The sequence below is a fragment of the Crinia signifera genome, chromosome 1 (assembly GCF_055691185.1).
Source record: "Crinia signifera chromosome 1, ASM5569118v1, whole genome shotgun sequence".
Classification (NCBI taxonomy): Eukaryota; Metazoa; Chordata; class Amphibia; order Anura; family Myobatrachidae; genus Crinia; species Crinia signifera.
This window is the reverse complement of record NC_139217.1, coordinates 451,970,538-451,994,762: the sequence shown is the minus strand read 5'-3', so window position 1 is coordinate 451,994,762 and position 24,225 is coordinate 451,970,538. Positions and strand designations below refer to the sequence as shown.

Below are 24,225 nucleotides of genomic sequence, written 5' to 3'. Positions count from 1 at the left end.
CGAGCCTTTGCTGTAGTTACAGAAGTATTTTACCTCGTTAGACCTTGTGTATTCCCCACTGTGTCTCCTGAGTGCATCTGGGAGGAACTTCCTGCCCTGCACAGCGCACCTCGCTGCTGACTGACTGCCAGCGATGGCGGCTGGGGAAACATGTTGTTGTGGGCTAGTTCGGCACAGTGTGATCCTGCTGCATAAGCTGTAAATCAGGAAACACAGTAATGGTTATTCTGTAATCTCTACAAAAGATTATTACCTCATGCTTCCTCTTCTTCATCATTCTTAACACATAAGGATTCTTTTATGGTAATAGGACCATGTGTTGTTTTACAGTCTAGTAATTATATACAGTTTGTGCTGGACATCTGTTCCGGTTCATAGGGGAAATTTACTAAGATGAATTTGTATGAAACTTTAGAATCGTGCGCACAAGTGCAGAGCTCTCAGCAGGGGTGAACATCGGCATCTTCTTCTTCTTTGGTGCCACATCATCATCATCCTCACCCTCCACATCCTCTGCCGCCAATTCCTCCTCCTCCTCCTCCTCCTCCTCCTCCTCTACCATCACATCAGCCACCTCCTCAACCTCACCCATCTCCACAAGACTCCCACCACTATCAGACATTACAAATAATGACTTACAACACCAAAAAAAAAAAAACACAAAACACACTCCTACTCCTTCCCTCACACACTAAAACACACACAAACTCACAAATATAGACTTGGGGACAAAAATCAAATACACAAAGAACTACAATGGGGGACACTTTAAAATGGACAAGACAAACAATAGCACAAGACAACTTACACAACAATACACACTCAGCAATCAATTAACAAATTCACATCTCCTTAACACTCTCCACTGCAACATTCTCCTCCACGCTCCAAACTACACCCACAAGGAGTTTGGGTGTGTCCACGACTTATATATGGCTCTGAGGACCCTCCCAAGTTGAAAAAGCACACACCAATCACGAATCAGGTTTTATTTCCGTAGTGACGCATGTGTTTAAAAATACGACTTTTCGTATTCTTCATCCCAGCGATTCGTACTGTATCTTGCAAAAAAGTAAAAGTTTAGTACGACGTTCGTATTTTATCATTCTGAAAATACGGGGGGAAAAACGGCATAACTACGACTCCGTACGCCATCATGATCTCCAGAACACGAATTTTAATACAACATGACCATGCGTAATCATTTGTAATCGCTCGTATTTGGATTACGAATACGACTTTTTCTATTCGGATTCTTAGTAAATTTCCCCCATAATGTCAGATGGCTCAGCAGCAGCCCATGGATAACTTTTAAGGAAACAGGAAGTAGCAAAGCAAATATTGCAGGGTTGTCTACCCTCCTGGAATGGCCGGGATTCAGGGGGACCCCCGATCGCGGCATTTAAATGCCGCAATCCGTGGGTATCAGAGATGGGGGCGGAGCTAAAATGTCACGATTGTGTCATTTTAGCCCCGCCCCCTCCACAGAGATCCGTGAAGTAGGCTATTTCACATTATGGGGGTGGGGCTTAATGACGTCACGGTCAAGCCCTGCCTCCGGCTGCTGAAAGTCTCCTCTCTGGGCTTTTCCCAGAGAGGGGAATCTAAAAGTCGGCAACCCTGAAGTATTGAGGATGATAGATAGATAGATAGATAGATAGATAGATAGATAGATAGAATCTAGGCATGAGATAGATAGATAGATAGATAGATAGATTTATCTATCAGGGTTGCCTACTTTTAAAGTCTCCTTTCCAGAAGAAGCCTGGAGAGGAGACTGTCGCCAGCACTAAATGATGTGATTTGCATCTTTACCCCCGCCCCCTCCCCCCGAAAAGCTGTGAATCGCGGTAATTTACCACTGCGGCGTAATTCACCAGATACAGGAGGGTTACCCACCTTTTCGGGGGGCCGGGAGGGGGACCCGATTTTTAGGAGTGTAGGCAACCCTGAGATAGATAGGAATTGGTGGCACTCAGTAACAAAACAACAAGGAAATCGCCAAATAGACACCAAATAGAGGTAATTTTTTATTGAGTGCCACCAAGTCCTATTTATATTGGGAGACTATGCATTGCAAATTTATCCCTGCGGAGGGCACCGGGACTGAGTTTACTACCATTAAGCAGTGAGTGCCAAAGTATCTGCAAACTATATGTATATATACAATAGAAGTCGAAATACTCATCTGAGGTGAAGTACCGCAAGTGACCACTAGAGGCCACTCGACGGGACAAAGTACTTCTTAACAGAAAGTGAAAGCAAAATGATCTCTTTCAATCTTCCTGGATATGGAGAGAGTGAGCTGTGAAGACAGAGGGAGGAATTTACTAAGATGTGTATTCTACTTCACATGCTATGGGCAACCAATCAGATTCTGTGTACTATCTTCTAGAGGGTGCTAAATAAATAAGAAGTAAATTCTGATTGGTTGCCCATAGCAACATCACATGTGCAGTAGAATACACATCTTAGTAACTTTCCCCCAGAGATTGGAGGTAGGAGCAGATAGGGACTAAGCCATCATTTTGACAGACTTTGAAATAGTATGTAATAAATAAAATCTGACATACTGTGGGTTATGTTACACAAGTTGCAGTATGGGTATAAACGCACATTTCTACATGGCCTGCAGTTCCATATACATGTCCTTGACAAATTCACGAGACCACCCTTTTTTAATCACTCCTGTCTTCAAACTAATTTTGAGACACGGAGGTCATCGCAACCCTCTCCCCGTCCCCTAAGCGGCATCAGTCTGTCAATTACAAACGCAAATGCCCCGATGGTGCGGCGGGCAGCCAGCTGACATCACCGGATATCAGCTGCCCGCCCACTTCCTCCCAAGCATCCACGCATCTGTAAGTGGCTTCAGAGTCACTTTTATATGCGCGCACCTTCGCCATTATTCGATGGTCGCTGACTATCGAATGATGTGGGTGGATCCCACTAGGCTGCGAATGGAGGTTACTGTGTAACCTCCATTCATAGGCCCTGCGAGGGAATTGCCCCCTTGTGAATGGGTGGCGGCCAGGCCACCATTCTCAAGGTGGGGTTTGGTGGACTCTCAAGGCTGCAACCCCCATTTCCCTCTCTCTTCGAGCAGCTGAGCAGCCCTCACCCTGGACTGAAGAGATGCCGTGCTGATGCCGAGCAGAGCAGCAGTGATCCCCCCACCCCCGCCAATGGGACACGGCAACCCACGGGAGGCACTCTCTCGCTGTAATCAGGACAATTGGGATGTATGAAGTAACCATTAATAAAGACATAATACATCCACAAAATGACATTTTGGATATTGAAGCGTACCTCGGTGTATCACCATTTCATTCCATCTTTCTTTACAGTTTTTAGTTTCTGATTTATACATTTGCTATGCATCACTCCCTACTGGCACTACCAAAATGGTGCCAGTAGTGAGCCCCACATTTAGCTGTACAGAGCAGCGGTACCCACATGAGAATAAGGTGAATAGCAATGATAAAATATGTTAGTTATTGGCGGCCTATCTCACTACATAGATCCTCCGGCTAGTCCTTTGTGTGATGTTAAACAAGGAAAAAGAAATTGAAACTGCGCTTTTTGAGGAAATCACACAATAATTACAACCAATTTATTCAAAATAAATGAAAATACATAAAAAAACACATTTCAATGAATGACTGTAGTACATAATACACCTCAATTGTGCTATTAATTGGCATATAAATGGTGCAAGCCTTGAAAAATGACCCCTTAAGTTGAATGGGGGTATTGTGGAAAAGCACCCCACTAGTCCTTCAGATATGGATCCTGTTCCTATTTTGACTCCAAATGGGAAAAGTTTGGTGAACTCACATATCCGGGATATCTGCCACTGCAGGAAGTGGTCCCCGTGAGAACGATGCACTGTCCTTGCTTGTAATGCTTGTAAAACCCCAATTGGTAGTATAGTCCACTTTTTTGGGTCCTAGTTCAGGTATCCTTGTTGAAAGTTGGGCTTTGTTCCACAGCCGCACTGGGAAGGAGGAGGTGGGGGTGCTGTAGTCTAAAGGCCCATACACACTGGGCGACTTTGAGCTGAAAGCCGCTCAAAACAGCCTGTTTGTGTATGCCCCAGCGATGAGCGCTGCTGTGCGTTCCTGCATCATCGCTGGGAAAGCCGCTCATCTGCTGGTAATACCAGCAGATGAGCGGCGTTGAGTACGGCTTTGCACGGCATCTTTCCTCAGGCTAGTCCTACATGTGATGTTAGTTATTGGGGGGCCAATCTCACTGTATTGTTCCTCAGGCTAGTCCTCTGTGTGAAGTTAGTTATTGGGGGCCTATCTCACTGCATCCTTCCTCAGTCTAGTCCTTTGTGTGATGTTAGTTATTGGGGGGCCTATCTCACTGCATCATTCCTCAGGCTAGTCCTGTGTGTGATTTTAGTTATTGGGGGACCTATCTCACTGCATCATTCCTCAGGCTAGTCCTCTGTGTGTGATGTTACTTATTGGGGGCCTATCTTACTGCATCTTTCTTCAGGCTAGTCCTATGTGTGATGTTAGTTATTGGGGGCCTATCTCACTGCATTGTTCCTCAGGCTAGTCCTACGTGTGATGTTAGTTATTGGGGGCCTATCTCACTGCATTCTTCCTCAGGCTAGTCCTGTGTGTGTGATGTTAGTTATTGGGAGGCCTATCTCATTGCATCGTTCCTCAGGCTAGTCCTACGTGTGATGTTAGTTATTGGGGGCCTATCTCACTGCACCCTTCTTCAGGCTAGTCCTGTGTGTGATGTTAGTTACTGGGAGGCCTATCTCACTGCAGCCTTCCTCAGGCTAGTCCTGTGTGTGTGATGCTAGTTATTGGGAAGCCTATCTCACTGCATCCTTCCTCAGGCTAGTCCGGTTTGTGATGTTTCTTATTGGGGGCCTATCTCACTGCATCGTTCCTAAGGCTAGTCCGGTTTGTGATGTTACTTATTGGGGGCCTATCTCACTGCATCGTTCCTCAGGCTAGTCCTACGTGTGATGTTAGTTATTGGTGGGCCTATATTACTGCTAGTCCTGTGTGTGTGATGTTAGTTATTGGGGGCCTATCTCAATGCATCCTTCCTCAGGCTAGGCCTGTGTGTGATGTTAGTTATTGGGGGGCCTATCTCACTGCATCGTTCCTCAGGCTAGTCCTGTGTGTGATGTTAGTTATTGGGGGGCTTATCTCACTGCATCCTTCCTCAGGCTAGTCCTCTGTGTGTTGTTAGTTATTGGGGGGGCTTATCTCACTGCATCCTTCCTCAGGCCAGTCCTGTGTGTGATGTTAGTTATTGGGGGCCTATCTCACTGCATCGTTCCTCAGGCTAGTCCTGTGTATGATGTTAGTTATTGGGGGGCTTATCTCACTGCATCCTTCCTCAGGCTAGTCCTGTGTGTGATGTTAGTTATTGGGGGGGCTATCTCACTGCATCCTTCCTCAGGCTAGTCCTGTGTGTGATGTTAGTTATTGGGGGCTTATCTCACTGCATCCTTCCTCAGGCTAGGCCTGTGTGTGGTGTTAGTTATTGGGGGGCCTATCTCATTGCATCGTTCCTCAGGCTAGTCCTGTGTGTGATGTTAGTTATTGGGAGGCCTATCTCATTGCATCGTTCCTCAGGCTAGTCCTACGTGTGATGTTAGTTATTGGGGGCCTATTTCACTGCACCCTTCTTCAGGCTAGTCCTGTGTGTGTGATGTTAGTTACTGGGAGGCCTATCTCACTGCAGCCTTCCTCAGGCTAGTCCTGTGTGTGTGATGCTAGTTATTGGGAAGCCTATCTCACTGCATCCTTCCTCAGGCTAGTCCGGTTTGTGATGTTACTTATTGGGGGCCTATCTCACTGCATCGTTCCTCAGGCTAGTCCGGTTTGTGATGTTACTTATTGGGGGCCTATCTCACTGCATCGTTCCTCAGGCTAGTCCTACGTGTGATGTTAGTTATTGGTGGGCCTATATTACTGCTAGTCCTGTGTGTGTGATATTAGTTATTGGGGGCCTATCTCAATGCATCCTTCCTCAGGCTAGTCCTGTGTGTGATGTTAGTTATCGGGGGCCTATGTCACTGCATCCTTCCTCAGGCTAGTCCTGTGTGTGTGATGTTAGTTATTGGGGGGCCTATCTCACTGCATCCTTCCTCAGGCTAGTCCTGTGTGGGATGTTAGTTATCGGGGGCCTATGTCACTGCATCCTTCCTCAGGCTAGTCCTGTGTGTGATGTTAGTTATTGGGAGGCCTATCTCACTGCATCTTTCCTCAGGCTAGTCCTGTGTTTGGTGTTACTTATTGGAGGCCTATCTCACTGCATCCTTCCTCAGGCTAGTCCTGTGTGTGATTTTAGTTATTGGGGGGGGCTGTCTCACTGCATCCTTCCTCAGGCTAGTCCTGTGTGTGTGATGTTAGTTATTGGGGGGCCTATCTCACTGCATCCTTCCTCAGGCTAGTCCTGTGTGTGATGTTAGTTATTGGGGGGCCTATCGCACTGCTTCCTTCCTCAGGCTAGTCTGGTTTGTGATGTTACTTATTGGGGGCCTATCTCACTGCATCGTTCCTCAGGCTAGTCCGGTTTGTGATGTTACTTATTGGGGGCCTATCTCACTGCATCATTCCTCAGGCTAGTCCTGTGTGTGATTTTAGTTATTGGGGGGGGGGGGGCTGTCTCACTGCATCCTTCCTCAGGCTAGTCCTGTGTGTGTGATGTTAGTTATTTGGGGGCCTATCTCACTGCATCCTTCCTCAGGCTAGTCCTGTGTGTGATGTTAGTTATTGGGGGGCCTATCGCACTGCTTCCTTCCTCAGGCTAGTCTGGTTTGTGATGTTACTTATTGGGGGCCTATCTCACTGCATCGTTCCTCAGGCTAGTCCGGTTTGTGATGTTACTTATTGGGGGCCTATCTCACTGCATCGTTCCTTAGGCTAGTCCTACGTGTGATGTTAGTTATTGGTGGGCCTATATTACTGCATTGTTCCTCAGGCTAGTCCTGTGTGTGTGATGTTAGTTATTGGGGGACCTATCTCACTGCATCCTTCCTCAGGCTAGTCCTGTGTGTGATGTTAGTTATCGGGGACCTATGTCACTGCATCCTTCCTCAGGCTAGTCCTGTGTGTGTGATGTTAGTTATTGGGGGGGGCCTATCTCACTGCATCCTTCCTCAGGCTAGTCCTGTGTGTGATGTTAGTTATCGGGGGCCTATGTCACTGCATCCTTCCTCAGGCTAGTCCTGTGTGTGATGTTAGTTATTGGGAGGCCTATCTCACTGCATCTGTCCTCAGGATAGTCCTATGTTTGGTGTTAGTTATTGGAGGCCTAACTCACTGCATCCTTCCTCAGGCTAGTCCTGTGTGTGATTTTAGTTATTGGGGGGGGGGGCTATCTCACTACATCCTTCCTCAGGCTAGTCCTGTGTGTGATTTTAGTTATTGTGGGGCCTATCGCACTGCTTCCTTCCTCAGTATAGGCCTGTGTGTGATGTTAGTTATTGGGGGGGCTATCTCACTGCATCTTTCCTCAGGCTAGTCCTGTGTGTGATGTTAGTTATTGGGGGGCCTATCGCACTGCTTTCTTCCTCAGGCTAGTCTGGTTTGTGATGTTACTTATTGGGGGCCTATCTCACTGCATCGTTCCTCAGGCTAGTCCGGTTTGTGATGTTACTTATTGGGGGCCTATCTCACTGCATCGTTCCTTAGGCTAGTCATACGTGTGATGTTAGTTATTGGTGGGCCTATATTACTGCATTGTTCCTCAGGCTAGTCCTGTGTGTTTGATGTTAGTTATTGGGGGACCTATCTCACTGCATCCTTCCTCAGGCTAGTCCTGTGTGTGATGTTAGTTATTGGGGACCTATGTCACTGCATCCTTCCTCAGGCTAGTCCTGTGTGTGTGATGTTAGTTATTGGGGGGGCCTATCTCACTGCATCCTTCCTCAGGCTAGTCCTGTGTGTGATGTTAGTTATCGGGGGCCTATGTCACTGCATCCTTCCTCAGGCTAGTCCTGTGTGTGATGTTAGTTATTGGGAGGCCTATCTCTCTGCATCTGTCCTCGGGATAGTCCTGTGTTTGGTTTTAGTTATTGGAGGCCTAACTCACTGCATCCTTCCTCAGGCTAGTCCTGTGTGTGATTTTAGTTATTGGGGGGGCTATCTCACTGCATCCTTCCTCAGGCTAGTCCTGTGTGTGATGTTAGTTATTGTGGGGCCTATCGCACTGCTTCCTTCCTCAGTATAGGCCTGTGTGTGATGTTAGTTATTGGGGGGGCTATCTCACTGCTTCTTTCCTCAGGCTAGTCCTGTGTGTGATGTTAGTTATTGGGGGGCCTATTAAACTGCATCCTTGCTCAGGCTAGTCCTGTGTGTGATGTTAGTTATTGGGGGGCCCATTACACTGCATCCTTCCTCAGGCTAGTCCTGTGTGTTATGTTAGGTATTGGGGGCTTATCTCACTGCATCCTTCCTCAGGCTAGTCCTGGGTGTGTGATGTTAGTTATTGGGGGGCCTATCTCACTGCATCCTTCCTCAGGCTAGGCCTGTGTGTGATGTTAGTTATTGGGGGGCCTATCTCATTGCATCGTTCCTCAGGCTAGTCCTGTGTGTGATGTTAGTTATTGGGGGGCTTATCTCACTGCATCCTTCCTCAGGCTAGTCCTGTGTGTGATGTTAGTTATTAGGGGGGGGGGGGCTATCTCACTGCATCCTTCCTCAGGCTAGTCCTGTGTGTGATGTTAGTTATTGGGGGGCTTATCTCACTGCATCCTTCCTCAGGCTAGTCCTGTGTGTGATGTTAGTTATTGGGGGGCCTATCTCACTGTATCGTTCCTCAGGCTAGTCCTGTGTGTGATGTTAGTTATTGGGGGCCTATCTCACTGTATCGTTCCTCAGGCTAGTCCTGTGTGTGATGTTAGTTATTGGGGGGCCTATCTCACTGTATCGTTCCTCAGGCTAGTCCTGTGTGTGATGTTAGTTATTGGGGGGCCTATCTCACTGTATCGTTCCTCAGGCTAGTCCTGTGTGTGATGTTAGTTATTGGGGGCTTATCTCACTGCATCCTTCCTCAGGCTAGTCCTGTGTGTGATGTTGGAACAGATCCTCCTCTATGCCACCTGCAGCAAACAAACAATAACTGTTGAGAGTTGCGAGGGAACACAAACACTTGTCCCTACAGACCTCACATGCTTGTACTGCCAGTGTGGTACAGGGAGGAAACTATTCTCTGCATCTTATACTATAATGATTCCTTTAACCCCTCACTCAGACATGGCTACTATAGACATAGCACCTACAGTATGTGCACACCCAGAGAGGGGGTAGGGGTCATAGGGTAGACTGTATGAAGACCGACATACATTAGGTTGTCCACTAAAGGTCAACAGGGCTTAGGTCGACACATGAAATAGTTTGACATGGCTAAGGTAGACATGGTCGGAAAGGTTGACACAAGCATTAGGTCGACAATGTGAAAGTCGACAGTTAAAAGGTGGATTTTTACACCTTTTTCTCTAGAATTTCGGCACAAGTCGACACGGACACCGTATCAGTGTACTGCGTCCCCTCGCATAGCTTGCGGTGCTCGGCACACTATTATATTGCACGTCGGCTAAAAAAGAAAAGTGAAAAACTTATGTCGGCCTTCCCATTGTTGACCTAATGCTTGTGTCGACCTTAGCAATGTTGACCTATTTCAGGTGTTAGCCTAAGCCCTGTTGTCCTTCGGTGGTCGACCCAATGCATGTCGACCTAAATAGTCAACCTACGGTCACCCAAACATGTTTTAGCAACAATCAAGTGGAGATTCTGTAGCCTGCAGGGGGTGCTCTAACCCTAATGTCAGCAGTCTCCGGTGAGCTAAGCTCACCTACAGTAGTTGGTAGACTTGATTCAGATGACAAGTGAATGTGAGACAGTCCTTGGGCGGTTAGAGTTGCAGGTTATTCCTTCTGCATACAGTTGGAATGTGGTCAGCAATAAGATGCCAGTGTTCAGTATACCAATGCCACCATCCCAACTACCGCCGGAAGGAGAAGAGATGGGCAGTGTAAGTATACATTCCTAACCATTGCCATCCTTCGTGATGCTAGTGTCGGTATTCTGACCGCCGGTCATCCGTATGTATCCTGATAAGTGTGAATAGATGATGCATGTGTCAGGGCTTTAATATGCAACTTATTACATATACAGGCAATTCGGTCAGATCTTTACTTGCAGCCAGATGGGTGCAACAGGCTGGCAATGTGACATTCACACATAGGCTAGGCCAGGGGTTCCCAATCTTATTTGAATCACTGCACCCTAAAGTATCAGAATTTTTTCATGGCACCCCTAGGCCCCCCCAAAATTAATTTGATTGGGTTTATATGCGATTCTTAGGGTCAGTTATGTTGTAAAGGGCATTCTGTTTGCTTCTGGTTGTACACAAAGGCATGTATTCAATGCCGGTGCGAGCGGCCGGCGAGGGGGTTAAACTGCGAGGATCGCAGAAAACCAGTGATCCTCGCAGTTTAACCCCCGCGCCGGCCGCTCGCACTATGCAACGTTCCGGGGGAATCCTCGCAGTCACAGAACGGCGAGGATTCCCCTAAACTGCGAGAGCCGCGGCTAGTGCAGCAAACTCGCTGTAATTAGCCTCGGCTCTCACAGTTTTTGGAGGCACATTCGCAAATTCCCCCTCGCTGAAAAAACGGAACAAGGGGGAATTTGCGTATGAGGAGGGTCAGTTGAATACTGACAGGGTGAGCGGTGACTGCGAGCAAAAAGTCCTGCTCGCAGTCACCGCTCGCCGTCGGCATTGAATATATGCCATTGTATGATGGGCAGCCACCAGCACTGTTTTTTCTCATAAATAACTAACCATTAATAATTTGAGTTGGTCCTGGACCACCAACCCAACCTGCCTGTGTCCCGAGGCACCCCAGGGAACCACGGCACACAGTTTGGGAACCACTGGGCTAGGTCCTTATACAGGTCTGTTCGCAAAGAGCTTTCGTTCGCACGGGGACCGATGCTTTGTTACTGCACATTTCTGTGCATGCGATGGGTGCGTGCGACCATGGCGAACAATCTGTTCCTGTTCGGTGGGTGCACGTAGCCATCCTTTGCATGTGGAGGGGGGTCCATTAGCATATGGGAATGCCCAGCGTTTCTTGGGCATTCCCATGAGAACGCTGGGCGTTCTCATGCTAATAGCCGATGACGCAGGTGCAGGGGGTGGTCAGCTGACATAAGCTTTTGGTATTGGGAAGAAATGCTGTCTGGGACATGCTAATACGCCTCAGACAGCCATATTGATTGCAGGTGGCTAGGGTTGGTTGGAGGCAGGTTCACGTGTCATCCCTAGCATTACCAAGTCTCTTCTGATTGGCTGTCTTCTAAATATTGTTCTCTGCTTTGTTTCCAGAACCAAAGGGCTTTGCCAAGGAGTTTGCCACAGGATACCTCATTGGTGAAGTGTTATACAAATATCAGCTACAAAATGACTTCAGCCAGTTCTCACAAAGCAGGTCAGCTTTACGCGTCTTGTTTTATCGTCAGTTATGTATAAATTATGGGATTTATCAGGTGATTTTCTCAGCGTGTTTTAAAACAACAGTTTTTAAGTCAAAACTCTGGGAAAATCACTAATCTTCTGTTTTATCACTATTATGGTGCCCATGTACTAGGACGATATTGCATACAATCCTTCGATTTGGACCGCGTCTGTGTGATCAATCGAAGGATTGTATGCATGACGAATGGGTCACCGGACGTGATGCACAGATACGCCGGTCGAATGTCGCATTAATAGATATTATGTGCTGCGCATAATATTTATCGAATTGCATGAGCGATTGCATGTGTTTTTTTTGTGGCGGGCTACGGGGGCAGGACTGCTGGGAGGCGGGTTCAGGGAGCGGGAGGCAGGTGGCGATGTAGCGCAGCACTGTGCAGGAGGGCTGGCGAGGGTCAGCTGCACCGGCAGAATTTGAAAAAACTATTTAAAACACTGAACGGCCCTGTGATTGGCTGAGAGAGCTCTCAGCCAATCAGAGGCCCCATATTCAAGCGGCCGCTGATTGGCCTCTCTGAGGGCCGCCAGTGTTTTAAATTGTTTTTTCAAACAATTCTATTCTAGCGTTCTATTTCACATGGGATGTTGCTATGGGCAACCAATCAACATCTACTACTTATTTATTTATTTAGTATATTTTAGAAGATAATAGATTAGTATCTGATTGGTTGCCCAGTTGCCCATAACAACATCCCTTGTGAAATAGAACTCCCATCTTAGTAATTTCCCCCCACAGTGGCAATAGACTTTCCCCATATATCAGCAAATGGCTCTCATAATGGTTAAAATGCTGCACAAATGTGTCCTTACGCATCATTGCTGCAGGTGCACTAAGCAGCCGCTGTCCTCACAGGCATGAGCAGTCTATCGATAATCGTCCTCTGTGTGAATTCGCAGCAGTGCGATCAGTTCTGAATTACCCCCTAAATTATCACAGTCTCTGGTTGTGTCCTAGTTGAGTTAAGACTAAGATGCAATTTCAGCGAAATTGCACTAACAGAGTTGCACAGGACCTAACGCCCAGGGCCGGATTATAATGGAGGCACAAGGGGTCAGTGCCCCTGGGCCCCCCATTAGCTGTGGTTGGCATGTATTTAAAAAAAAAAAGTTTATTTTTTTTTTTTAGCTAAAGGTTTTGTGCATGGGAGTGGGGGTAGTGCTGCAATGTGACAATGATTAATGGTGCTGAGCATCGGGAGCCAAGGCACACTGACTGCACAAGTGTGCAGTGCATTACTGGGAGCTGACTAAGTCCCATGACACTTTGTACCAGAGGGCAGAGGCTGAGAGGTTTGTGCTGAGTTCTAATTGGTGGAGCTCATTACATGCCCATGGAGAACAGCAGCAGCAGCTTAGTCATGGGAGGACTGTGAGGTCTCCTACAGAGTAAGGTGCAGAGGGACAAACACAGTCTTTTCATTTTTCATATGGTATGTATTTATGTGTATGTGTGTGTGTGTGTGTGTGTGTATATATATATATATATATATATATATATATATATATATATATATATATATATAGTTACCCATTGACCAAGTTTATACTGCCTTTACTCTGTGTTTTGACAGTGTAATATTCTCCCATGCAGTGTGCGGCCAGTAATGACAAGTGCAAGGGGGCCCCCTGGCTAAAGTACCCCGGGCCCTCCAAAGGCTTAATCTGGCACTGCTAACGCCTCATTCACGCCAGGCTGGGAATGTATAAGGATTGCCTCTGTACTTACACTGTATGAGTCTTCTGTCTCTGCAACTTATCCATTCATGATTATTCTGTGTGTACGCTAAGATAATATCAGGCATTATGTTCCTATTCCCATATAGGGTGTCCAACTCTAAACTGAACAACTTCACCCGCGTGGAGCCGACCCTACAACTCTTGGGCATCCCTTTTGACCAGAATGTGGCCCAGAATATTATGTGCGAGCAGCACGGAGCCGCCACTAGGCTGCTGTATCAGCTGTACATCGCGCTGCAGAGGAAGAAGAAGGCTGGGCTGACAGGGGTAGCTTTGGAGACCTTGAGACCAGCGGCCCCAGCGAAGCTTCAAAGCATCGGAACGGAAATCTATAGAGACGTGAGACACCAGTGTAGCTGAATTGTTGTCATTGGGAACATTGGGGTAAATGTATGAAGCTTGGAGAAGTGGTATCCCCATAAAGAAGAGTGGGGCAGATGTATTAAGCCTGGGGCAGTTCATTGGCCGGTGCTTTATCTCCTTTCACTTTATCTCCAGTTTACCTATATTTGTCACAAATACTGCACCCAGAAGTATCACAGCTGCAGTGTCTGTTCGATGCCTGTGGTGCTGTTCATGCCCGTCGCCCCTCCCCCTCTGTAGCCAAATGCCCTCAGTACCATGTGAGGGGATGTGATCGCTAACACATCCCCTCGCATGCCTCTGCTAACAGGAGAAATCATTCACCGACCGTCTAATGATTTCTCGTGTTCAAAAATAACTGTCACTCTGAACTGAATTTTATTTCCTCCGCAAATCACCGAAGACGCATGCGGGAAAGCCCAACGTTTTCATGGGGACGCCTATAAAATGCTGGGCGTTTCCATGCTCCAGCCCCGTTTACACTTAAATCCGCTCCCGGCCCTCCCTCCTCGCAACGAACGGCCCGGCAAGTGTGTAACTTGCCGAAGCCGTTCGGTATTGGCTAACACAGTAGCATAGTAATTAAGGCTGAAAAAAGACGTTAGTCCATCGAGTTCTAAATTGTAACTACTGACTTGAGTAAGTCATATCTATAGGATTCCCTTAGTGGCCAAATGTATCCAGTTTTGATTTAAATTCATTACCAGTAGTTGCTGTAACCACCCCCACCGGCAATGAGTTCCAGAATGTTACTGCTCTAATGGTGAAGAATCCGCCTCTTAATTCAGTACGGAATTTATTTTCCTCGAGCCTCAGTACATGCCCGCGTGTCCTAAGTATAGGCCTGTCAGTGACCAATCATCTCCCAGTTCCATATGATTCCCAATCCTGTATTTGAACATACTAATCATATCACCACTCAACCTCCGATTCTCCAGTGAAAACATATTCAGCCTTTTTAACCTATCTGTGTATTCTAGTGATTCGAGACCTTTTACTAGCTTAGTCGCCCTTCTCTGTACCTGTTCCAATTCATTTATGTCTTTTTTTAAGGTGCGGTGCCCACAATTGAACACAGTATTCCAAGTGTGGTCTCACCAATGCCTTGTAAAGAGGCACCATCACATTGGCATCCCTTGAATCCATACCCCTTTTAATGCATGCCAGTGTCTAGTTTGCTTTTGCTGCTGCACTTGAACAGTGTGCACTATTACCCAATTTTTCATCTATGATGACCCCAAAGTCGTTCTCTACAGCAGAATTCCCTATAATAACTCCATTTAGCCTATAACTAGCTTTTTCATTTTTGTTCCCATAATGAATGACTTTACATTTATCAACGTTAAAATGCATTTTCCACCTTTCCGCCCACTTTTGCAGTTTTGCAGTTTATTTAAGTCACTTTGTAGTGTTTCCACATCCTCTCCTGAGTCAATTTCGTGTCGTCAGTAAATATAGCAGATTTACTCACTATGGGGTTTATTCTAGTTCATTCTTTCTGACAAAATCCTTCTTAGATAGACAAAACCATGTGCACTGCAGGGGGGCAGATGTAACATGTGCAGAGAGAATTAGATTTGGGTGAGTTATTTTGTTTCTGTGCAGGGTAAATACTGATTGCATGATTTTACACTGCAATATAGATCTCACTTTGAAGAAAAACCCCACCCAAATCTAATTATCTCTGCACAAGTTACATCTGCCCCACCCGCAGTGCATATGGTTTTGTCCATCTAAGAAGGATTTTGTCAGAGAGAATGAACTAGAATGACCCCCTATGTCACTTCCAATATCATTAATGAATATATTAAACAAAGAGGGTCCCAATATTGAACCTTGCGGGACTCCACATTGGACCTTTCCCCAGCTGGAGTGTATGCCATTTACCACCACACTCTGTCCCCGATTGTGCAACCAGTTTTTAATCCAATTACAAATTCTATCGCCTAACCCTAAATAACCTAGTTTCATTAATAACCTTTTATGAGGCACCGTGTCAAAAGCTTTAGCGAAATCAAGCAGTATTACATCAACAGAAATCCCTAAGTCCAGCCCCCTACTGACTTCCTCATAGAAGCTAATTAAATTAGTCTGACATGATCTATTTTTGATGAACCCATGCTGAGCCTTACTTATTACTTCCTCCTGTTCTAATAAATTTTGGATACTATCTCTTATAGGGGCAGATGTATTATCCGTCGTTATGGGGGAGAAGGGGTATCAGCGCACGTTATGTGCACTGATACCGCTTCTCCCCCATGTATGACGGCGCCAGGATGCGGTAATGGACAGGGGCGCTATGCGCCCCTGTCCATATCGGCGCTGCTATCAAAATGATAGCAGGCCGAATGTATGAACGGTCAGCATCGCTGACCGTTCCGCACGAAGCTGGGTTTGGCCTTTGTACCGTCCCGGGTTTATTGATTCCTAGAATATCATTTATAATGGTAGTGCTATGACAGAATTCAATTATTTTAGTATCCTAGGGTGTATTTTGTCCAGGCCAGGGGTTTGCACATGCCCCCCCCCCCCCCCCCCCCCCCTCTATCAGAACAGGGCCAAATGTGTCCCCTTCTGATCCGTAGTGAATTAGGCCCTGAGTGTGTGAAGCAGATCAATACAAATACCAGGAGAACCGTAAGCAATAATACATCTCACACATTTATTTTAATGGGCATCAATGTGTGAAGTAGACACATTCAAAGTGGCATCTAGGTTAGCGGGATTTTATATATCTGGGCTGTAGTTTCAGGCAGTGAAGAACATTTAGGGCTGGATGCACTAATCTTCAAAAGTGATGCAATAGAGAGTGATAAACAGCCAACCAATCAGCTCCTGCCTGACATTTTTCAAACACAGCCTGTGACATGGCAGGTAGGAGCTGATTGGCTGGCTGTTTATCACTCTCCATTTAATCACTTTTGAAGCTTAGTGCATCTGGCCCTTACTACCTTTTATGGCATTTATTATACACTGCTGCCTGTCTTGCCACCAGATGGTATCGGAATCAAGGCAGTCAGTGGCATCCTGACATTCAGAATAATGGCGGCTCACGACAAGTAGTAGTAGTACATTTATTTATAAGGCGCCACAAAGTGTCCGCAGCGCCGTACATAGCAAACAAAAAACAAATTACAAGGTAATCCATACCCCTGATAAAATACAGCATAAATAGGGTAGAACTAAAATCAGCATCAGTTCTGAAGTAGGTGTGGAAATTGTCAAGGAGACTGAAGATGAAGTAGAGGAAGGGAAGAACCGGGCAGGACACTGGTGAGGTAAAGAGGTAGGGTGAGTACATGAGGAAGGAGGGCCCTACTCATAAGAGTTAACAGACTAAAGGGAGGTGGGTGGACGAACGAAAAACAATAGGATAAGTAGGAACGGATTCGGGCAGCCTAACCCATTTATACACAGCCTAACCCTAACCACTCCCTCCCGCAGTGTAACCCTTAGCCTAAACTCAGTACTTACCTCTGGGATCCTGACCCCAATCCCCTACCACTAACAGTATAGTTATTGTTGTCACTTGAAAGCTGTGAAAATAAATTGCTTAATATACGTATTATACTTTTTCTGTCCCTTTGTCCAGCGGATAAAGACATTGGTCCCACGCCAGAGCCAAATAAATCTGCAGCAAGTAACAGAACTATTTGATTTGAAAGCCAAAGAGATGGATGAAAAGAATACCCAAATCCAGAGCGATGAGCTAAAGAAAATCCAAATGATCCAGCAGGAATTACGTCTGCAGGATATAGAAAAGGTACAATATGTGCGAATGGTGATGCTAATGGCTAGTGGGAACCATGTATAGTTATCAGAAGTACAATATAGGGCCCAATTCAGACCTGCTCCCCTTGCTGCTTATATTCACTGCCCACCAAAAACAGGTCCCCCCCCTACTGACCGAATCCCCACAGCACGATGCGAGCGATGTGTATGCTTACACAGCATGCGTCCACACAGAAGATACTCACCACTGAATGATTTCCCCTCTCTTCGCAGATAAAAGTAAGCCTGGACTTACTGTACTTTTATCCCGGCCGTTCTTGTGTGAAATGGGGGCGGCAGTGGCGTAGCTACGTTTTGGGCCCCCCCCCCCCCCCCCGCCCATACCCACCCCCCGCCGCCGCCCCGTCGAGCACCCCCGCCGCCCCGTCGAGCACCCCCGGCCGCCCCGCCGCCTATGCTAACCCCCTCCCCCGCAGTCTTACCTATCGCGCTGGTCCCGGCGGCTCCGTCCGTTCATCTGCTGAGGACCACCACAAAATGGCCGCCCCCGTACAGCAGACAGTTTCAGAGAACTGTTTGCTATATGGGGGCGGCCATTTTGTTGTGGTCCTCATCAGAAGAACGGAGCCGCTGGGACCAGCAAGATACGTAAGTCTGCGGGGGATTGGGGGGGGGTAACTATAGCACCGCAGCCCCCGGCGCCCCCACATGCACAGCGCCCCCCCCGCGGTGGCGGGGGCTGTGGTGCTATAGTTACGCCCCTGGGGGGTGGGCTCTAACATCATGTGACGTCATCTGCTTGCCTAAAGCAGTGCATGCCTCTACCAGCTTTTTTACCTTAACCTGTATAATGTTTTAGACATGCAGTAAGACATGGCTTTATTTAGAAAGGAAGGCTATAAATAATATATATTGATGTAGCATAATGTTTGATTGTAACTCTCGTTACTTTTATTTCATCAGCTTCGTTACGCGAGAAGAAAACAAAATGAGTTAATGGCCAGAATTCAGGCAGCGATCGTTCAGATCCCTAAACCGCCACAAAACCGCACCATGAAGGCCATCGAGGCAAAAAAGATTCTAAAAAAGAAGAAAGAAGCAGAAGTTAGTATAATGTACAATGCAAACGACGTATCATCTTGTGTATGTGCTATGAGGATATAATATATAACAAGACAATAGACAATGGGGTAAATTTATTAACATCCCCAAATACGATCGATGCCGGCTATGAATTTATACAACTGGCATCGGTCATATTTTTCGGAAAATACAATACGGAATAAGGGCAGATTTATTAATCTGCCGTATTTACGGATTTGTACTCTCCCAATGGCGTAGGCGGATGCATGCCGCCGTATTCATATGATATACGGCCACTAAATACAAATACCAGTTGGCAGCCTGCATGGATCAGTCAGATCCGTGCAGGCTGCAGTGTAAAAAAAAAAAAGTTAAAAAGAATTAAATTATTTTTAAAAACTGCGTGGGCCATAACCAGCCCCAGGCTTAAAGAATGACATAGGGGTTCCCCGTAACTTTTAAATCCAGCAACAGGCTCAAGGGCCGGTCCTGGTTCCAAAAATACAGGGACAAAATTAGTAGGGGCCCCCGTATTTTGAGAACCAGAACCGGGCCCAACCAGCCAGCAGGGTAATGCCACAGCCTTGGGAAACTATTTATATTAGTTCCCCCGGCTAAAGCATTTACCCCCTGACTGGCATTAGCTCCAATACAAATAGTTAAATATACACCCCAGAAATGTATAACTTTATTACATACACCCAGGGCCGGACTGGGACCAAAAATCGGCCCTGGCATTTTGAGCACACAGGCCCACCATTAGTAGGCGGAACCCTTGCGCGGCGAAGCCGCGCAGTGAAAAGGGGGTGTGGCCTCATGTAAAGGAGGCGTGGCATCACAAAAAGGAGGCATTACACATTATGGAACAAACCGTTATGCCCATTACACATTATGGAACACACTATTATGCCATTACACATTGCTGCACACTATATTGCCCATTACATATTATGACACACACCTTAATGCCCATTACACATTATGCCACCGCTTGACAAATTTTTGTAAAATAGGGACAATGACAGTACGTGCCAAAACTTTACACCGCAATGCCTTTTACATGTCACACAGCCATAGTATACCACATGCCCTAATGCCCATTACACATTATACCACACACTGTAATGCCTCAAATCCTAATAAAAGGACCCCATATAAAGTATACTTAAACTAGGACCTGAAACTTTAAATGGAGAAATAGAATGCTTACTCTGAGAGCACAGCATCAGGCACTCTTGTCCTTGTCACCTTCCTCTGTTTCCAGGGCAGCGGGAGCAGTACTGAGTGTGTACTGTGCAAAGGCTGCTGTCTCTGCACCAACAGGCCAGCCAGACACAGACAGTGATCACAACAAACTGACAGCTCTTCCTCCCTCCATGGTCTGTTATGGTCTGCTCCCTCACAGAGCAGTCCACTGTGTCCAGCAGCAGCCCTACTGCAGTAGAGTGACTGACATTGACAGCCGGGAAGCAGGCAGAGGATCCTTCCCACAGTACAGCTGCGGCCCCGGTGCTGCATAACAGCAATGACCTGCGGGCACTTGGCACTCTGCCCAGCCTGCCACTGTATGGAGGTGATGGACGGCGGGGGGAAGGAGCTCCTCGTGCGGCTGGGCAGAGGAGGAACAATGTATTAGCTGCCGCGCAGAGGGGCGGAAGGAGGCGCCGGGCAGTATCCGGGCAGCATCCGGCCAGCGTAGGGCAGGGGGCGGGGGCGCGTCATCAGTAGATGCCTGTGCACCCCCGTGCGCACGCCTATGATGCCGTCAATATGCTAATGATGCGCGCGGGGGGGACGCCATGCAGCGCAGCGCACAGTGAAGCCCAGGAGGCTTCAGCAGCGCTATGGCTACTGCAGTGCAGCTAAAATCGGCCCACAAGGCCATCGGCCCTTCTGGCATTTGCCAGAAGTGCCAGATGGCCAGTCCGGCCCTGCATACACCCCATACATACTGGTACTTACCTACCCTGACACGTAGCTATCGGTCCCCGTAGATATTCCATGTGGGTACCTGTTGAAGGAAATTATACTTACCAGCTCCTTCACCTGGATCATGTCCTCTTTGTTCCCTGTAGGATCCAGGTACTTGGCAAAAAAAACAAACCCGTACATAGCCGAAATGTGGACAAGCGCTGAATGTAGTGTTTACATTCAGCACCTCGTGACATTAGCCGCCGACCCCAAGCAGGCATCGCCACGCCTGCTTCTACAGGGGATCGCCCAGCATTTTTATGGGGACGTTCATAAAACGCTGGGAGTTCCCCTGCTTCCGCCCCCTGCACGCCTCCGGCCCTCCCGCTCCGCAGCAAACAGCCCCGCGAGAGAGTAACTCACCTAATGAGTTCGCTACCAGGGTTTGCACTTGCGCAGAAATGCACATACTCAAACCCGACCATCAGGGCTGGGGCCAAATTTGGTATCGCAATGAGCTATCCTGAATCAACCCTATAGTGAGTTTGTGTGGATTTGAATGCCTTCATGTCAGACAAAACATTAGATAAATATCCACGCTCATTTAATAATAATCTAACACCTGCCCCCAAAATGAAGGTTTTTTTTTAATTATAGTTGTGTTGTGCCCATTCACCTACTATTGACTGTGTCAATTTCAAGTTGTGCCTTAGCAGAGTCGTCAATAAACAATTTTTCACTTTATTAGCCACAGCAGCACAGCAGTGTTTCAGCAGTACCAAGGTAGGGATACAGCATCAGCTGACAAATTTCGCAACTTCATAGTATTGCAGCATAGAAGTATCATAGGAATGACAGCAAACCGCAGTTCAACTACTGTACCAGTCCATACCTCCCAACTTTTCTTCCCTCTAAAGAAAAGGGCGAGGCCTAGCAGGGAGGGGGTGTGGAAGGAGACTGATCTTCTCTCCCAGGAGTGCGGGAGAAGTATCTCAGCTATGATACTATTGTGCTGGATTATCAGGGACCGGCATATTAGCTTTATACTTCCTGAGTTTTTATTTCTCAGCTGTTCCTGTAACATATTCCCATATTGTCATTAGTTATATAATAAAGGAAAGTGTAACCATTGATTTATAAACATTTTGATTTTTCCAGGAGGTTTACAGTGAATTAACAAAATTTGAAAAATCATCGAGAAAGGACGGGCTGAGTAACAACGTCACCCCAAATGGGAGGTATGTTCTGCTATGTGTTATATACTGTGTGTATGCAGAGAGCACTAACGTGAGTATGGAGTAACTGTAGCACTATAGTAATATGTGAATAGCACTGCAGCCTGTGTATATGGGCAGCAGCAGCTGTCTGATGAGTATTGCTATATGAGGTTCCTACCTTGTCCAGAGTTCTTTATCTGTATCGTATACACACTATGGTCAGATTTATTAAGCATGGTGAAGTGATAAAGTGTCTGGCCTTTATCACCGGCCAATCAGATCCTACCTGTCATTTTATCAAACCACCTTAACCTTAACACAGGCAAGCGGGACGCCGCACCTGTGCCCACCGGCAACCTAAAACATCCCCAAATCTGGACCCCACACCCAGACCTTGCAAGGCTGGGATCTCCAAAAAATCCAGAACATTCGCCACAACTCTATCCCCCCCCCCCCCCCCTCCGCCCACTTCCCCACCACTGTGTATTCTATCCATGTATGTATGTATCAAATACCCATTTGAACCTATCAATGTGCCGATCATTGTAAATTTTAAAACCCTCTGTATTTATTGCACTGTTATAGTAAAGCTTTTTTTCTACACCACCACCTGTCTATCCTTTATTGCAACACTACACCTTGCACAAAGGGGCGAAGCGCTACACTAAAATCTACCCTACATTTTTCAAACCAAGCCTGTAACTTCACAGTTAGATGCTGATTGGCCGGTGATAAAGTACCAGCCACATTATCACTTCACCAAGCTTAATAAATCTGCCCCTAAGTCCCATGCACAGCAGATGCACCTAGCGCTGATATTCAAGCTGTGCATGAACCAGACCAAGCTTGGGCACCTCGACCGAGGCTACAGCCACAAACCATTCTCTGGTTCTGAGAAATAGGTGTTTCTTGGTGTCAACTGGGCCCTAGTTACCTACTTTCTGCTCTCCCGTAAAATGCAGTTGACCACTTTTTGGTGAGGGGACGGACTGCTCACGCCATTAGGCCCCCGCTGAGTCCTCTACAAGCTAAAGTGTGCCATATTTGTAGCCTTTAGATCACAATTAATGGGAAAAGTTCCAAAGACCTTCAGTGGAGACTATGCTCGATTCTACAGAGGATATATTCTAGAAACAGTCTATGATGACTTCAGCATGTGGGGTTTCATAGCATATATTGATTTACTGAAGATGAGATTAGTGCTGTTTGCTAATGTTACCTTCAAGGTTGGCCAAATGTTTCTAAGATGTCCAAGATGAACCAGTAGATCCAAATATGGGATTCCAAATGAGCTATTTGTGACACCAAGGAACTACACTGCATCAGTCATAATACAGATTGCCAGACATTACTGCCATGTCATAATGGTGAGCTAGTTTAGCCTGGGATCTTATTTAATTAAACTACAACTAACATCTGGACTAAACATCACCTGGATCCTTCATGGGCAGGAAGATTAGTCATTGGAATGGATATGGTATAATACCATATTGTCCCTGATGGCCCAGCAGTATCTTACCTTCTCCAGATGGCAGCAGCTCCGCTATTTAAATAAAATTGTTATTTCAATAAATGATCAACTGATGAGCAATCCAGCATTAATTCATTCTGCAATACTACACTTTAAAGTATCTGAACATCTGGTGCACAGCTGTAGTCCTTACTAACTGTCACATTCCCCATATCCTCTAGCTGGTGCACAGCTGTATTCATTACTGACTGTCACATGACCCAAATCCCCTAGCTGGTGCACAGCTGTAGTCATTACCAGTGGTGGTTTTTACCTATGGGCTGCAGGGCTGCAACCCCCCCCCCCCAGGTAAAATCCGCCACTGTCTCTGCCTAAAGTGAAGCCAGATGCAGTCTGTGAGACTGCTCTGGCTTCACTGTGCCCGGCAGTGACTTCCTATTGGAAGTCTGACCTGCCAGTCACTCAAGGCAGTCCCATCGGGAGGTGTTCCCTCCCTCAGGGAGGCCTCTCTCTGCACAAATGCGCGCAGCCCCCAAAAAAGGTTTTGCGCATGCGCAGTACCGTGGACCATACTGCGCATGCGCCGGAACTTGATCAAGCCTCTGGGGGCTGCTGCAAGGGCAGCCCCCGGAGGCTTGGGCCAGCGCATGCGCGGTATGTATGAAGTTAACAGGGGTGCGCACCAGCGTGGACTTCCGGAGGCGGCGGCTGGGGACGGCAGTGGCAGTGGAGGGGGGGGCCCGCCACTGGTCATTACTAACTGTCACATGACCAAGATCACCTAGCTGGTGCACAGGTGTAGTCATAACTAACTGTTACATGTCCCAAATCACCTGGCTAGTGCACAGCTGTAGTCATTACTAACTGTCACATGACCAAGATCACCTAGCTGGTGCACAGGTATAGTCATTACTAACTGTCACATGTCCCAAATCACCTGGCTAGTGCACAGGTGAAGTCATTACTAACTGTTACATGTCCCAAATCACCTAGCTGGTGCACAGCTGTAGTCATTACTAACTGTCACATGTCCAATATCACCTAGCTGGTGCACAGCTGTAGTCATTACTAACTGTCACGTGTCCCATATCACCTAGCTGGTGCACAGCTTTAGTCATTACTAACTGTCACATGTCCCATATCACCTAGCTGGTGCACAGCTGTAGTCATTACTAACTGTCACAT

At 46.9% G+C, this 24,225-nt stretch overlaps 1 protein-coding gene across 2 annotated transcripts in view; it reads left to right on the top strand.

The window, feature by feature from the left end:
* Window positions 1-24,225, top strand: part of SPEF2 (sperm flagellar and cilia associated 2) — a 123,123-nt gene that overhangs the window by 11,258 nt on the left and 87,640 nt on the right. For both annotated transcript variants that reach the window (XM_083154924.1, XM_083154918.1), the window contains exons 2-6: window positions 11,377-11,479; window positions 13,350-13,602; window positions 17,219-17,389; window positions 18,322-18,462; window positions 21,511-21,590. In XM_083154924.1, the coding sequence (XP_083011050.1) occupies window positions 11,377-11,479; window positions 13,350-13,602; window positions 17,219-17,389; window positions 18,322-18,462; window positions 21,511-21,590 (748 nt within the window). The remainder of the gene's footprint in view (window positions 1-11,376; window positions 11,480-13,349; window positions 13,603-17,218; window positions 17,390-18,321; window positions 18,463-21,510; window positions 21,591-24,225) is intronic.